This window comes from Homalodisca vitripennis, chromosome 7 (genome assembly GCF_021130785.1).
Source record: "Homalodisca vitripennis isolate AUS2020 chromosome 7, UT_GWSS_2.1, whole genome shotgun sequence".
In the NCBI taxonomy this organism is placed as follows: domain Eukaryota; kingdom Metazoa; phylum Arthropoda; class Insecta; order Hemiptera; family Cicadellidae; genus Homalodisca; species Homalodisca vitripennis.
In genome coordinates, this window is record NC_060213.1 from 28,234,624 (window position 1) to 28,253,255 (window position 18,632).

Sequence of the window (18,632 nt, forward strand, 5' to 3'; positions counted from 1 at the left end):
TTAATTCGTAAGTTTGTCTGTCTGTCTGTATATCTGTCCGCACGAAAACGAACTAACCTACAAACTTAAAACTGTACCATAAAGCTAAATTAAATTAATTAAAGTTAAATTATGGTACATGTCACTCCATGGGATTTGGCTAAATGTTTAGACTACATTGGGCAACCGTGATAAAAACGAGACAGTATCAACATAAATAAATTTCAAAAATAAACTCATTAACATATTAACGCATGTAACCTAACTATCCCAACACATATGTAAATTAATAGTGAATTAGTGTGTAGAATTTTATGATTTTAACACCGATATGAAACCCAATTTAATGAACAAAAATTTGAATGTATTATCTGGAAGATATGCCAAGAAAGACCTCATATGAAGGTTTAAAATTTTGCATGAAACTTCATTTATACAAGACTGAGTTTTATTATAGGTAATTTTAGTTTCAAACTCTATTTTGTACGATTGTTTGTCTGATTGTGCACAGTGCATCTTAAGAATGAACTGAGACATAGAATAGCAATTTTTTATGCAACCTCCGCGAATCCTGTTACTTGATCAAAATAATGTCAATAGATGAATTGCATCGAATAATAAGTTTTCACGGTAAGTATATAAAAAACGGATTCACAGGTTAAACTATTTAAGTACTAACACGCTAATAAAATGAAAAGTAAATTTAATTTTCTTTGGTTGTAGTATTGCAAAACATATAATTTATGAAGGTGTAAAAAAATATATAGTTTCCTGGAGGTATCCTTCATGAAAAAGAAGTTGAAATGAATAATTATTATTATAGAATGTATCATATCACTAGAAGTTACTCACGGATTGCCTTGCAATTTCGTATGCTTTTTATTTGTGCACGAGTACTTCTTGTTCGAGTGAATTATATTTCCGACGCCGATGTAGTATGCCTTGTTGCCACGATAAAGAAAATCTGTCAAAAGTGTAATATCGTAACATTAAATATGGCCATTATAAATTAATGTTGATTAGCATTCTTTTCTTCCACAATTTTGTCTTCTATCCCGATCAAGAAAATATGTATACAGGGCAGGGAAAAGCTTCTCTCAAGACAACTAAGATGGGTTTTACAACCAACTTTATTTAAGCTTATAGTAAGTTAGATAGTGACTCTGTCCTTTATATTAGCGTCACAGTACTGACCAAGCACAGAATAAATTAACATTTGCTAAAATTTAGAGTTTATTTTCACAAAAACTGTTATTATCTTATCTGGATATTTTCTTACTCAGTGCTAAACAGCGGTTGCAGAAAATGTAGAGATAAGTGATGCTACTATGAAGCTCTCAGTACGTTTTCAAGCCTATAAATGTAACCAAATTGAAAATAGTGGTTAAACTATATAGTTAAACCTATGATTGTATCTACCGTCAGCAAACTATGTTTACACAAAACATACATTACACACATTACATTACATTTAACAGGTCTTTGAATACATTTCCTTGCTGCAATACAACTTCAGAGACCAAGATGAGGATTTTCATAATTTGGAATACGAATAGGCCTATATGTTAATATACAAACAAACTCACTTTCGCATTTATAATATAAGTTACGATGTAGGTCTCAAAAAACTTATTTCGGTCAAAAAATTTCCACATTCGGAACTTGCAATCTTCTTTTAGTCTAAGATATTTCCAGTGCCATTGTGCATTTTACAATGTACCTTTTGTCTATGTTATCTGCATTTCACTACTGACCAAGCACTGTATACCTAATATTTTATAAAATTAAAAGGGTTAAACTTCTTTCAACCTTTTTGAGGAAAATCAGTTGAAACATCAAATAATGCTTTAATATATGTTAATATATTACTAACATATATTAGATATTATATATATATATATTCTTTTTCTTCTTCGTCAGAACAACAAGGCAAACTCAACTATGGTACTGGAAATATCTTAGACCTGAAATATATGACAAGGACTAGAAATATACGCTTTTTGACCGAAGTAAGTTTCCGAGACCTGTATGATCTGAGATTTGTCTTTTCTTGATCGGGATGACAAGGCAGATTCAGCTGTGACGTTATGTACATAATTAATTTTAACCAGAAATGCTCCCACATGTGCCAAACATGATTTAATAATTGAGTTAAACTCTGATACTATTTACCATGAACTTAAATAATATCTACCTGATGTATGCCTACAAATTAAAATTTTTATAGGACTTCCATCATATTAGCCTACATCATAATTGCTTTTACTAAGTAATATAAGGACTTTGGTTCTAAGATTGCGTGCGAAGCCGCGGGTAACAGCTAGTATTCTATAAATACCCGGCCCATACTAGAACTACAATGAGATTAACTAACTATTAACTACAGGCCACATGTAAACAAACGATTAACTATATGCCTATAAAGTTGATGTGCTAATGAAAATATGATGCATATACGAGGAATTATATTTTACCAAGGTATTTTACTCGTATTACCAAGGAATTGACTGTGTAGACTCAACACAAATTCCTAAAACTAAATTTTACGTACATTAATAATTGTAGTGGAAATATAATGATAATGAGGATTATACTTATTGATGAAGGAAAATGTGACTACACTTGATGTTATTAAATGTGTAAAGGTGTAAAGAACGTTTGGAAGTACCCAAGCCAAATTTGACATTTTTTACAAAAAGTTATTGTTTTATGGGTCCTAGAATTTTTAATATTATTCCGAAAAGCATTGCAAATTGTACAAATGCTAAGTTGTTTGCAAAAAATTGAAGTTTTGGCTTTAAAAAAAAGATAATATTGATCACATTATTAATATACAAGTTTAATTTGTGTTAAATCTATATCGTAAAGAAACAAACATTATTCTAAGCGGCTAGGTTTGTTGAAGTTATATTGCCACAATGCATTTATTTAGTGGGAATTTATGTAGTTAAATAAAATATAAAAATCTTTGTAGCGCAAAATGTTTAATCTTGGAGAAGGAACCTCTACACAGGCTTTGCCTTAGAGGCCCTATGTTTTTGAAAGTAAATATATATTGGATATATACTAGAATATGTGTGTTGCATTTAAACTTATATATAGTATTTTTATTCTTTTAATTATGATAATTTGTGATATTGTATAGTTTAATTGCAGTCAAATTTAAGACTATATTATGTGAATTAATATTATTACCATCTTTTTTGATAATTTTGCACCAGATTATTTTAGTTGTGATTGATTGTAATTACTTTCGAAAAATAAATATATTCTATTCTGAATTCTATTCTATTCTAAATATGTTCATACAATATTCATGCTCCATGTGAGTTTTAAAATTATTTCTTAAAATGTCGTTCACTTTTCCAACATAATTATGACGTAGAATAAATACCATTCAAATTGTACTCATTGATGGACTAATTGAGTCATTTATATGTATCACATAACATTCTTCTCTACAATGGAGCGAGAGAACAATGAACCTTCCTGTTGCGGAGCCCGCCGCAGTCTGACCTGTACGAAGTGATGGGATAACCGAATGGATTTTATAACCGACTAACCAGTCAGTTATTTTTGTCGTTAATCGGTTATTTTAGTCGAATGAATAACCGATTACCTTTTAAATTCTATCCACAGTTTAGGGATGGGGTGGTGGGGGAATGAACCATTCCTGTTGAGACAGGTACGCGGCGCGGCGCGGCCAATTTACTCACGGCCGTACTTAGCTTTGGCGAGCCCTGGTAAAGATATTCGGTCGGGCCCCGTCGTGTCCCCCCACCAGACACAGTCCCTTCATATAGACGTGTGACTGGCTCCGGAAGAAATTGTACGAAAACCCGGTCTGAGTTCGGACCTGAATATACAATCAAAAAATTCCAAGCAAACCCGCACTGGCAGAACCGTAATTGAAAACGAAATTCTGTAATTGTATTATTACTTTTTTCTGTGCATACGTTATAGTCATAACATTTTAAAAAGTTATATTATCATATATCATTTATAACACTACAAAATAATTACCGTTCAAATTGCAAAATTATAATTTATTTTAATTACGAATCACCAAAGTTAACCGAAAGTTAATCGCTAAAGAACGATATTTCAGTAATAAAAATAACTTATTATAATAAACGAGCAATTCAAGTATAGACTGTCTGCACAACCAGTTAACTTGCAGAAAATTATTCGGTAGAAAAACTAATCTAAAGACTAATTTAAAATAACCGATCAGAATCAACGACTAATTCAAGTACAGACTAAGTCTGCACAATCAGTTAACTTATAGAAAAATTAGTCGGTAGAAAAACTAGTCTAAAGACTGATTTAAAATAACCGATCAGAATCAACGATTAATTCAAATATAGACTAAGTCTTCACAACCAGTTAACTTATAGAAAAATTAGTCGGTAGAAAAACTTATCTAAAGACTAATTTAAAATAACCGATCAGAATCAACGATTAATTCAAATATAGACTAAGTCTTCACAACCAGTTAACTTATAGAAAAATTAGTCTATAGACTAATTTAACTGGATGCAGCAAAAATAACCGACTAATCGGTTAAAATAAAATAACCGAACTAACCAGTTATTTTCATTCGATTATTCCCACCACTAGAGGGGCCCCTCCATCACCACTCATTCTCTCCGCCGGTTGCGATCACCTCATTATGCCGCTGCATGAGGAGCTCGTGAACCGGAACACTGTGATTGGGGGACCCCCTGTGATTCCCCCTGGCCTGGGCGGACTCGCCACTAAGCTCCTCCCATTTCACCGACTGCGCGCATACCTCTCCGCTTGGGGGCGAGTCCAATATTCGACGTTCGCGGAAAGAATCAGATTCGGACTTGGCGGAAAAATCCCAATTCGGAGTTGGCGGACTGTTACGTATTTATTCGGAGCTAACGGACTGCTCCTGCTATAATTCGGCGCTGACGGAATGCTTCAGTTTCGGCCCTATCGGACGATTGAGTTTTATCGGCCTTACTGGATTGCAACTGCTTTCGTCCCTATAGGATTCGGTGTTAACGGAATATTACATATTCGGATCTCACGGACAATATCTTATTTCGGAGCTGGCGGACTCTACGAATAAGTATACGAGGTTATAGGAATGTTTACGTTAGAATTCGGAGCTGACGGAAAGTCCATTTTTCGACCTTGGCGGATTATTTTCGGAGCTGACGGAAAGTTTCGTTTTCGGTCTTGGCGGAAAATTTCACTATTCGGCCCTGGCGGATTCGGTCCTCACGGACCCACCCATTGAGAGTATTTTTACTTTCTCCACTGTTAACTGATTTCTCTGTTTATAAATACATTACCTCGATTCTTTTCCTCTAATTAGAAGTTGTTTAGTTTATTTGACATCTTCTAATCTTTACATCCTTTAAAACAGATATATAAAATATGGAAAAAGTGTCCTTCTTTTTACTAATGTTCCTCATAAGAGTTATTAGTAATTATTGTCTGATATATTGTATTTTGTTGTTTTCACAGTACCAGAGAATTCTATAACTCAAAGTCGGAACTAGCATGGATGAATAGCATTTATATACAAAACCAATTTGCAGTAACTTTAATTTAAATGTGGTTTATGCAGTTTTGACCATTTTATGAACTACAAATATCTAAAAATTAACCAAATCCCACAAGAGCCTTGTTGAAAAAGTTTACATTTATATCATAATCATTGTTTTTTCTGGGATTGGAAATTCCACTATAAGTATACAAACAATCCAAGGGTCCTCTTTAAATATTTATAAATTAAATAAGCGAAATCCTTTCAGAATCAGACTATCCTTATAGTGTCATGCCATAGTTTTAATATTGTTGTATTACACAAAATTTCATCAAGGTTATCAAACTCAACATAAAAATTTAGGTGATTTTGATCAAGATATCCGTTTGTTTGACCAAGGTTTTCCAACACACGTAATCATACTTACGAATGAATATTTTGCATAATCCACTGTTTTATGTGTGAGTCTGAAATGAATAGTAAATCCTCTTATACTGTTTGCGAGGGAAAAAGTATCAAACCAGTATCAGCCAATAAATAAATAATTGTCAATCGTAGTTATAGAACTGATCAAACCGATGTTTCGTCTATTCTAATGAATAGTCAAACGTTAGCTTACATGACTTCGATCTCTTTCATCATGGTAACATTGAGGTCGTAGTACGTTTTCCTGAGTTGAGGGACGTAGTTGAACGTCGTGTTGAGGACGTCTTGCGCAATGAACGAGTGTTTTACAAACTGTATGTAGCTGCTGTTGGGAAGCACACCAGCTCCGAAATAGTTAATACCGTAGGCCATAGAGATTCCAAAATTTTCTATGCTCCTCAGAAGATTTTTGAATGCAATCAATAACCTGCAACCAACAGAGATTGTAAGTGGCAAATACCAAATTTTAGAAGGGTTCAGTCAAAAATGTCTACAAAATATTGGTAATTTCTCCCTGATAGAGCTGTTTCGAAACGGATTGGCTTTTGAAAGTTTGTTTTTGGAACTTTTCTCTATTTTACCTCCAGACCCCACTGTTGTCGGTTTCTTTAATCTGCGCTGTCAGATGGTTCAGCATGGCAGCATTGAGTGAGTTGTACCACTTTAACATGTCCTTCATGCTGCTCTCCTCGGAGTCAATCTTTCTCCTGAACAAAAAACACATTAAAGAATAGATCGAAAGACAGAAAGCACCGAATATAGGTCTGTAACAACCCATTTTGGTTGGAGTAAGCTTTATTTGATTTTGTTTTAAAAGTTTATGAATATAGAAATACAGTCTTATATTACAGAGAGTGTAACAAAAACTTGTAATCAAACTATGCATCAAATGATGCATATTGTAACGTTCTTTATAGTCTTAACGTAATAGTTGTGTCATCATTCACTTTACTCTTTACTACTTGATTCTCAAACCAATAAACTAGATTTAAGGTAAGACATTCTGATTTATTAGAACAATTGCATTAAAAAAAACAACGGGATTCTTGTTTACTTTTTATTTGTTACTCTATGGTTACAGACGATCTAACACACAAGTGCAAGAGAGATGAAAAGATAAGGATTTAAAGAATTAAATCTACAGTGAATAATGTACAAAACTGTCCAGGATGAATTATTAAATACAAGTCTGTGCAAGAGTAAAGTTAGATCAGAATGAACGGAGGTGAGGAACGTAATGGCATTGGCTTCACAAGTCACAGTCACTGAAGTCGAACTATGGGAATATTACAGGAAGAAGGCAGGAGTATCCCCTAACAGTGAATAAGAGCTGAACATTTGGAAAAGGAGCATATAAATCAGTCTAATCTTTGTACAGTTAAATAATTAATACGATGGAATACATTTATACCTGTAGCTCTCTAGCCTCTCCTTTAGTTTCTCCTTGGACATGGACTCTATTTCAGGGTCCTTGGATATGAAAGGTGGCCAATCTATCATTTCATCCAGAGCATGGTCGGTCTTGGCGAACCTTTCACTCAGGTTGCCTCTGCGTAACAGAAATATCAGCATTGATAAGATTTTATAAAGTGGAATCATGTTTCTGAAAGTAAAATATATATAATGTAAATACAATCAACTTAAAACTTATAAGACCATCGTCATGTGCATGGTCAGGGGCACACTGAGGGGGGTGGACAAACGGGACCTGTCCCCCCCAAGAGCATTTTATTTCAAAATAATCGATCGCCTAATAGTCTATTTTCAAAAACATTTATGTTGGAACTTTGAAATCAATCATGATCAAATATATAAAAGTTTAAACTTTACAACTCCTGGGCCCTCCTTCTGATACAGGAGGTTTCTATACCCCGGACTGACTGATGTTCCGGACATCCCCCAGACAATATTTCTGGGTGCAGCACTGGGTGTGGTTAAGTTGTCTAACAGTCTAAGTATCTGGTTGGTCTACAAAGGGTTTTTCATTCTCTTTGTGAGTTTAGTGTTTACACCACAGTCCAGGCGCGGCTCCAGAATGACTTCTCGGGGGGGGCAAACCGTTGCAGGTTGCCTACTTACAGGGGCAATAAAACCCAAAAAAAAAATCGTGAAATGAGAAACAGGGAATGGGGAAGTGTTTACACGAAGAAAAATGAGGGCACATTAATGGTACAGTGCAATAAGAGTATTTTATTCATGAACAATTCTAAAAACATAACATATCGAATTTCCAATTTCTACTACTACACTGTCAAGCTTAATTAATCCAAAGCAAATTCTAGCCGATGCTTACCACCTCTCGTCTTAGCAAATCTATCTATTTACTTTTTCAATATCTACATTAACATCTCTGTGCGTAAGCATGAGGGCCAATCCAGTTAAGCGGTCTTGGCGCATTGTGCTTCTTAGCCACGTCCTTAAGACGCCTCAATCCTGAAAATGACCTTTCTGGGGTTGCGTTGCTCACAGGGAGGGTAGTCAAAATAACTAAGAGGTGGTTAATTAACTGGTATGCCTCCTTATCGCAAGATTGAAGAACATCTGCAGATGACTTTGGACTTTGGTAAGTTGTTTGGATCCCCTCTCGACCACTTACTGTACCATAATTCCAATTCGGCGCTGAGCTGCAGTTTTGCCATTTCAGGACTACTGCAAGGCAACAATGAAAAAAAATGAGTCTTCAAAACTGTGTGGCTTTTTGTTTTAGGTCCAAGTCAGCCGCAGAACTTAGCATATTCTCTGGTAGAAGCCAAGGTAAATTGAATACTTGTATTACTTCGGGTGGAAATCGGTCTTTAAGGTCCATCACAATGAAGTCAAGGAGAGGATTGAAGACGGCTAGACGGAAGTACTCTTGCGGTGAGTCCGTTGAATAGTTATCTCGGAATCCTTGACGGATACATCTTCTTGGAATTCGAATGACGACATCAAGAATTTTGGTCATGTCTTCGATTTTCTTCCAGATGCCTTTGAAGTGCTCAACATTATTCTCACGGCGCGAAGACAAAACCGACACAAGGTTAGATATTTCTGACGTCGCTACGTCCAAAGTGAGTGAGGACTTCTGTAACAGTTTACTGACAGGCAAGGTGGTCGCGAGAACATCACTAAGACAGAAAACAGCCACAAGGAAAAAAAAGGGGTCTGTCAATGCTGCGCGGGAGCTGGACAGCCATACTAGATGAAGACGTATCGGCCCATTCGCTGATTTCATCCAGACACTCGATAACTTTAGGCAAATCCACTGTGTACTGTAGAACACCATCATGGCGCTCAATCCACCTTGTCTCGCAAAGACCTGACAGTTGATGACCCAGCTTAGTTTTCAAAACCGTATTTCTCTTAGGAGAGTCATCAAAAAAAGTCACACAGCTCTTCATCGTTTCCGATGGCATTTCTAATGCTGATAACTTGATTTGACTTCGAAAGGGACAAGTTTAATTTGTGACTGAAGCAGGGAGTGCGAAGGGCGTTTCTCGCATACTTCTGTATCTCTTGCACCGCACCCTTCAACTCTGAAACCATTACAGAGCAGTTTATCTGTTGCAATTCCAATGCATTTGTCAAGGTTCAGTCGTAGCTTCTGCAGCATGCGTATAGCGATAAGCCCTATTGCTCCCCCTGTTAACTTTGTTTTCAGTTGCAGGTTCTCTTCGTTCTTCTTCCTGTTCATCATCCTGTTCTGCTTCATTCTGTTTTTTTTCTCTGTTTCTAAAAATGTCGTCAAATGTGTCAATGAATCCTACGAAGCTTTCGTGGACCTGCCCTGCACTTGTAACGTATCTGATGACTAGACTCAATTGAGATTTGTGTGATATGTCCGTTTGTTTCATCGAACATTATTGAACACCGCGCGACCGCCACGCGCTTTGGCGCTCTCTGTTCTAGGTCCTAAGTCTCCCGCGTAAAATGCCTAATTTTTGCCATCCGAGCCTGATTCTCGGGGGGGGGGCAAAAGCCCCGTGGCCCCCCCCCTGGAGCCGCGCCTGCCACAGTCACACGTATTTTGTCTTCTAAATTTAATTGATATTAGTCGTCGCAGTCATAAACTGTAACTGTTACTCCATAAATAATTAGTAAAGAAAAATGTTTTCCGACAATTCCTATATGATGTGTTTGTCGATTTTCGTATCTGCCAAATGGCTTACTTACTAATCACTGTGTTGAATAGAAGAAAAGAAAAGAACTATTTTTCACTTCTATATTTCGGGGTATTAAATCCCCCGAAATATATATGATGTGTTTGTAATTTCAAATCTTTAAAATTGTGTCTGTTTGAAATTTCAAGATGTGTTCTCAGAAAAGATAATGATCTTTTTGAAAAAGGGTAGATAAATGTGAAGTTCTTCAATTATTATACGTTCTTTTATATATAGTTGATACATTGTTGGAATATATAAGCAATTGATTCTTCAACACTAATTAAGGTTAGAGCTATTTAATAGTTTCATCTAATGTAGTCATGCTGCTTACAAATGAGAGTTAAACTATAAAAATCGAAAATATCAATGGGAACATAACACTTAAACATTATGTTTATGCTAGAGTAAAGAATTTAAAAAATATAACATATTAAATACATAAAACTATTTATACTGAGGTTGAGTACCGTGATCACGACATAACTAACATAACATAACACCTAAAAATTATGTTTATGCTAGAGTAAAGAATTTAAAAAATATAACATATTAAATACATAAAACTATTTATACTGAGGTTGACTACCGTGATCACGACATAACTAACTACTGAAATGCTTTTCAGTAAATAAAAGAGTATGTTTAAATGGAACTGTGTTTCATGTTTTAACAATTTATCTATTATAGAAGCCCTAAATAGTAAAATTATCAATTTCGAAGTTATACACTATCAAGGATGCAGCCAGCGAGGGGGTCCGGACACCCGCCCCAAATTTTCAAATTTGTCTAATTAATTCTTTAGCAAACGATTATTATTATATAAATAATTCAGTATTACTAACACATACTGCTGAAATATTGTTTTAAACATTGAAACAGGTCATGAAAATTTTAAGAAACAAAATGGGGAATGAGTGGTTTACTGAACTTGCCTTACTTTCTGTCCACTACAAAAAAATATCTGTACTGTGTTTTGCAGACAATAAAGGTGTTAAAAAAAATTCATTACAACATAAGTATAATCAATTTTAATTATTAATCTTGCACAGCCTACTAAAGCAGTGCCTCCACAAATATGAGGCACAAATATCAATCGTCAATACAACCTATTCAAAGACGTAACAACTTTGTGCAAAATTCACTATTTTGCATCGTAAATTTGAATATTTTAGGAGAGGCCCCAAAATTTGGCTTGACCCCCTCTAAATTTACCCCTTCCTGGTCCAAGGAAGAACCCTATTGATTTTTATATCAAAAGTTCAAAAATATCAAAGTTCAAAGTTCTGTCTGTCGGAGCGGTAACTCTTTTGTCATGTTCTGTTGGATCTTTTCACACTCCGTTGTATCTTAAGTAATGTTTTCAATTGAAGATAAAATGTGAATATATGACAGTTAGTCTTATCGTTAAAAATATACATACAAAAAACATTCAGTTGGCTTCAAAAAGTTTTAAATTCTCTCTAAGCAAATTTAGTTACATTTCCTTACCATATCCTACATTTCCTATGAAATCCTCAATTTCAACAAATGTCATGACTTAATCCATTTATAAAAGTCCTTAAAAGACAATGCCGAAGAACCACGTGAGAGCAAACCTGTTGATGTTTAAGGTACTTAAGTGGGACAACCCTGGAATACTCACCTTAGCATGCTGCCATTAGTATGGATGTAGAAGGCAACCTCTGACCTCTCGATCTGGATATGGGTCACCACCTTGCCGAGCTCCGTAGCGATCGTAACCTGCAAGAACATGAGCATTAGGAGGCATATTCTTGTGTTGTAGTAAATAATCTAGTCAGAGAGGCATTTCAGGAGTCGTTCTTCTTCTTAGAAGTTCTCTCCGATGTAGATATCTCAGCAGTGTAGAATACTTTTTGGAGGAAAGATCTTGTGTTAAAATGTTATAAACCCTACTCTTCTTCTTCCATTGTTTTTAAATTCTATGATAAGGGACGGTTTTTTTAAGTCTACATAATTAAAAAAGAGACCAGATTCATACATATAAAAAAATATGGGACTCCTTAGGGTTCTGTTTTTGCTCCAATTATATTTACAATTTTCACACCTGAAATTACTGTATAGTTGTATAGAAACTTCAGAGATGAAATAAAATTGTAGGTGGATTATAATATAAATAAGTTAATGAGATGCAATACAGCCTTACTTATGATTTCTCTGGCCTCAGAAAATATATCTTATATTGGAAGAACAAACACAGTCTTCTAAAACACAAATAACCTTCTTCTTTCATTACAAAAAATGCTATATTTAAACTGGACGTCTGGTTAAATACTCTAGTTTAATAGCTCTACATGAAAAGTCATATCTAAAGGCTGCACAGAAGTTATTGACTTCAGGACTAAATTTTTTCAGCATTTACCTCGTTCATCTCAAAGAGCTAGAGAATGTTCGACTTATTGTTTAAATGTTTGTTAGACAGTCAGACATGTTTTTTTTAAATCGTTTATAACTTGAGGAAATGAATTTTTTTAATGAAAATAATTCAATAAAATTGTGTAATTTCAAATTATTTTACCTTAACAGAATTAAAAAAAAAAAAAAAAAAAAAAAAAAAAAAAAAAAAAAAAAAAAAAAAAAAAAAAACATTCCCAGAAGCTAGCTCATACACATGCTGTTAACATTTCACATTTTTATCTTCAGCCATTTATATTTGTGCCTGATTACAAAGTGCCTACATTTCCAACTTTGAACATCTGTAATTTTCAGTGATCAAGATATTTTTTCAACTTTTCTGTATTCAGGGAAGTTATTTAAAAGAGCAAAGAATTTAACATTAAACAAATATTATCCAATCTAAAATCGATTGCACATCGTACCATAAGTGTCCAAACTCTAAAACACAATTGGTTAAGCAAACGTAAAAGTAAAAAAAGGTAAAAATATATCAAACTAAACAACAGAAAGATTTAATCAAAACAATTTATATTTCTCAAAACACAATTTTCCATTAACAACATTATAACACGTAACGTTTTTCGTGGATGCATATGAATCACAAAATAGATCTTAGAATTTGACTAATGTAATGTTTATTCGTAAACAGTTATTGAAAGCTGAAACAGCATTAATATAATAAAAACAATTTTTTCTAAATTATTTTTGAAATAAAAAAGACTAAACAATTGATTCACCTGGAACAACCCAATGCAAGATCACAACCAAGCCAGGCAACAAGATAGGGAATTTCCGGTGTAAATTCCACCACAAAGAGGAAGTGTAAACAGATAGACAGAGAGTTGTGGGGTGACACACTGGCAAGTTGTTTACAATAATTGGGGTTAGGCAAGTGGTGGTGGCTGGAGGAAGGGTCGAGTGGTGGCGGGGGATCACTTGCTCACCTAATATGATTAGTCCTTTGGTCAAGAATGCCTTGATTGAATACGTTGCAGAATATCAATTTATTCTGTCTTGGGGTAGGGTACGATAAGCGGATCCGGTTTTTTATATCGAAATTGGCAAACGATATTACTTAATCATAACCATCGATATAATCAATCGATACTGATTAATTATTTTGAACTATTAACTTAAATAATCTATATCAACAGCTGTAAACTCTCTAAAATAATACACGTAGGATAATATATCAATTTTACATAAGTAATTCTGATTATTAAAAATGGCAGTCAATTTTATAAAACTACAAGACGTTGCTTTTTCCTGGCTTCAACATGTTGGACTCGTACCGAAAAACCCATTATGTGAAATTTGTGGAAAAGAAACAACTGTAACTGTGAGAGGAGTAAATATGTTCGTCTTCAGTTTTCCTAATTTTGGTTATAATAATTTGTTTGATCACTGTAAATATTAAATTCATATTTTAATTTAAAACATATGATTGTTATCGAGGACTATAGGTACTTTTATATCGATTGATAGTCTAGGATTTGAGATGCGAATATTTGGTATCGATGACTTCTATATTTTTCAATATAAAAAACCGGGTCCGCTTATCGTACCCTACCCGTCTTGACTCCTTATGTCGTAAAAAACGTCATCATGTATGTAGGGTACGTACACTACAGATTTTTAATAGTTCCTCTATCTTGTTAATGTAATCTTTTATATTTCTATAATATATTTAAACTATGGCAGGTACCATATAATTCTATTTACAAAATTTATAATTGTCCCCACTTCAACCCAAATCAATATTTACATAGAAAATTTCAAAAAGCAACGAACATAGGTGTTTTTATTCTTTTTTCCCCTTTTATTTAAATTTCTCAACCTTTTTTTGCAATTTTAATGCAGGCAGCTAGACACAACTAGGCCTATGCCTAGGCAGGTTTGCCCATGTAGGCCTTCCAGTACTGAATTAAATTATAGTATTTTCTTTTATTTTTATCTTAAAATTGATAAGATGCATAAATTATTGTCCATAGAGTTACAATTAGCCAATTTCAAAGATTACTTGTACAGTTGCTGGATTAAAGGTCATTCATTACTACTCTGATTGTACTTTTTACCAAAACAAATTTTTTTGGACACATCAACAAAATTCCAAGATCCTTGGATCCCTTGTTGGGTCTCCTTAATCTCATTTTCACAACTTAACATGCTGTTATTTATTAATTTATTTTGTAAAAATAGTGTATTATTATAGTTATATAATTTTTTTTAGATATTGTTATGTGATTGCTTCATTTTTTAACTGTTGTTATGTTATTGTTATCAAATTATTTATAATTTTTCAAATTATTGACTGCTGTTATTGCTATTCAAATAATTATTTATTTTATATTGTTATAATATTATGTATTTTATATCGTTGTTATTATATTATTTATTATTATATTATTGTTATATATTATTTATTTTTAAAACACTGTTGATATGTTATTATTATTATTACTATGCTATTAATTATTCAAGTTATTCTGGTAGTACAGGGTGGTTATAAATTATTGTACACATTTTAAGATTGAATAAATAAATAACCAATCAACTTAAAAACATGGGAATTGTTTTATTAAATTGTAAATTTAATCATCTACTCCTATCTTATCAATGTCCTTTCCTTTCTGACTTAAATTATTAATTGACCTATTGACATTTTAAATTAAGATTGGGTATTCAGTAAATTTATTACAATTGTATAATTATTGGGACAGGATCTTTACTTCCTTTATAGCATAAAGATGTATATTTACTGTTTATTTGTATTATTTTAATTAACTACTTATAGTAGTAAATTTTACACAGCAGGAAAGAGAAAAACACTAGGAGCTATTAAAATGTAATACTTGGGTCCTACAAATAAAATTATTTTATTTATAATGTTATTTATTAACAAACAAACTAACAAAATGCTAAAAGTAAGTAGTAGTGTAGCAGTTAAAAAATATGATTATACAGGGTGGTTATAAATTATTGTACACATTTTAAGATTGAATAAATAAATAACCAATCAACTTAAAAACATGGAAATTGTTTTATTAAATAGCAAATTTAAAACAGTTTTATTACCAATGAAGGACAAAAAGATTACTGTTATTCATACTTTTACAAGGAAATTAAACTAATTCCACGTGCTCTCCGAGGTTTGCACGCAAAGTCTGTAGTCTAAATTCAACCTCACACCATGTGTTTCTGAGCATTGCTGGAGTTATGCTACCAATAACCTCTCGAACTCTATTCTTGAGTTCCTCAATATCTTGAACTTTTTTGGCGAAGACTCTGTCCTTGACATAGCCCCACAAAAAAAAGTCTAAGGGTGTAATGTCTGGGGAACGTGGAGGCCAAGGAATTGGACTATCCCGTCCAATCCAACGACCAGGAAACGTGTCATTTAGGTAGTCACGTACTATCTTATCCCAGTGTGGAGGGGCACCATCTTGCTGCCAGTAAACATTTGGTTGTCTATGCTCAATTTGCGGTATTGCAAAAAGTTCAAGCATGTCGAGGTATACCTTTTTAGTGACTGTCGGTTCTGCGAAGAAAAAGGGTCCTATCACTTCATCTATAGCCAATGCACACCAAACGTTTATTTTAGGGCTGTCTCTTTCTTGTTCTCGAACATTATGAGGATTTTCAGTTCCAAATCCTACAATTGTGTCTATTCACCTTACCAGAAACATGAAAGGTTGCTTCATCAGAAAAAATTACTTTTTTTCAAGAAATTGCTTTCTCCAATGTTTATTGTTTGTTCTTCGAGGTCAAGTAAACTAACAGCAAAATCGTAGCGTCGAGGTTTATCGTTAGGTTTTAGTTCATGTAATAACTGAATTTTGTATGGATGGAGCTTAAGGTGTTTGTGCAAAATTTTAAGACTGTTGATCGAGGTAATCCTAATTCCAAACTTGTACGCCGAGTAGACTTACCAGGGCTCCTCGTAAACAATTCTCTTACTTGATCAACAATAGCTTCAGAAACTGGAGGTCTACCAGCACCTTTTCTATGTTGGACACTTCCCGTCTGTTCAAACTGCCTATACCAGCGTTTTATAGAATTGTTACTCGAAGGATTGCGGCCATACTCTAAACGAAACCTTCTTTGAACAGTTATTACAGATCTGCTTTCATGAAACCAAAGAACACACCTTGCTTTTTCTTGCACACTAGCCATTTTGATACTGAGGTTAGTTTAGTGTTTGTTTAGTCAACTGTAATTTATTTATTTATTTCGAACGGTTCCACCATTTTTACAAAATTAATTCAACAAATCAAATACTTAGCAATCAAGATGACAAATCATAATCAATATACACAGTCTTATGTAAGCTCTAACTTGAACAACATAGGCAATAACAGAGTGATATACTATAAATATGAATAACAAAAACAACAATAAATAACAAGGAATAATAACAATACAGTAACAGCAACGATAAATAAATAGTTGACCAATGCTATAACATTAATAAAATTTGGAACTCAACAATATACTATCAATAATTAATACAATCATAGCTGTTATTGTAAGTGGATCTGTATTAAGCATGTGTTAGGTGTTTACATTTAATAATTTGTTTTTCAGGGTGTATTTTGAATCGTGAAAAAAATCTATGTGCGCTGCCTCACTACCCAGTTTTAGAAGTCTGCATATTCCATGGTTTGATGCATAATATGTGGGCCTAAATCTTCTGCAGAAAAGTGTCTTAGAGCGGGTACCTCTTGGTATAGAGAAGTCTATATCCGACACTAGATGAGGGCAGTCGAGGAAGCCGTTCACCAGCCTGTACAGGAATAAAATATCAATATATTTTCTTCTTTCCTGGAGAGGTTGCATTCCATATAGCATCTCAATCTCAGCGACGGGGGTTGCAAGATAATTATATCCCAGTTTGACTCCAAGAAGTCTTAAGCAACGCACCTGCACTCTGTTCAGCAGCACAATGTGGCCTGCTTGAGACCAAACAACGGAACAGTACTCCAACAAAGGACGCACAAGAGTCTTATAGAGGATAGCCAATGTAGAGGGGGATCTGAAGTCTTTGCAGGTTCGGGCAATAAACCCAAGCATAGAAGAGGCCTTATTTGTAACATGCATTATGTGTTCGTAAGGGCTTAGGGAGGGTGTCATAATAACTCCGAGGTCCCTGACTCTGTCCACTACCTTAAGAGGGGATCCATTTAGAGAGTAGTCTAAGGGCCTGGCTGTGTTGTTTCGAGTGTAGCTGATGACAAGACATTTGGCTATATTAAGCTCCATAGCATTTACTCTGCACCAGTTACTTATCCTGTCAAGGGAATGTTGGAGTTCCTCTTGGTCATGAGGAGATGTAACCCTGCTGAAAACCTTAATATCATCAGCAAACAGAAGAAACTTCGATGATATTGCACTAGAAATATCATTAATAAACAGGTTAAAAAGCAGTGGGCCCAGATGAGATCCCTGTGGTACACCTGAGGGGACAGAGAATGGCAAGGACGTACCTCCATCGTACTTGACTATAAGAGTACGTTCCCGCAAATAGCTACTCATCCAACGAAGCAAAGGTCCCCAAATGCCATAGCCTTCAAGCTTTGATATAAGTAGACTGTGATTAATCTTATCAAATGCTTTGCTAAAGTCTAGATATATGCAATCTACCTGTGAGGAATTTGCAAAAGCTGACATTATATATTCCTGAAACATCAGTAGATTGGTTGTGGTAGAGCGGCCCTTCAAGAAACCATGTTGCTCCAAACAGATGCGACTCTTGAGTTGAGAATATATATTGTTCAAGATGATACTTTCAAACACCTTAGCGAGAGCAGACTGTATCACAATGGGTCTATAGTCTCTTATGTTCCCTCTATCTCCAGACTTAAATATTGGGATTACATAGCTCTGCTTCAAGTTAGATGGAAAGACTCCAGAAGCAAGTAGAGGCCTGAAGAGAATTGTTAAATGAACTGCAAGTATTGGAGCACACTGTTTTAGAACTAGTGGTGGTATATCATCCGGCCCAGCACTCTTCCTGGCATCCAGTGATTCGAGGGTCTGTTGGACATCCAAGGTTGTTATTGAACAGCTGGATAATGTTTGGTTCCAACCATAATCAAATCTAGGAATAGGAACTGTACTATCACTAAATACTGAAGAAAAATACCGAGCAA

The 18,632-nt window shown here is 34.4% G+C and overlaps 1 protein-coding gene across 1 annotated transcript in view; it reads right to left on the bottom strand.

Moving 5' to 3' along the window:
- The window catches only part of LOC124365773, a 128,125-nt gene that overhangs the window by 35,029 nt on the left and 74,464 nt on the right, over positions 1-18,632 (bottom strand). Inside the window, exons 3-6 of the mRNA XM_046821780.1 lie at positions 11,711-11,808; positions 7,338-7,475; positions 6,508-6,633; positions 6,120-6,353 (exon numbers count right to left, since the gene is read on the bottom strand). Coding sequence (XP_046677736.1) covers positions 6,120-6,353; positions 6,508-6,633; positions 7,338-7,475; positions 11,711-11,808 — 596 coding nt within the window. The remainder of the gene's footprint in view (positions 1-6,119; positions 6,354-6,507; positions 6,634-7,337; positions 7,476-11,710; positions 11,809-18,632) is intronic.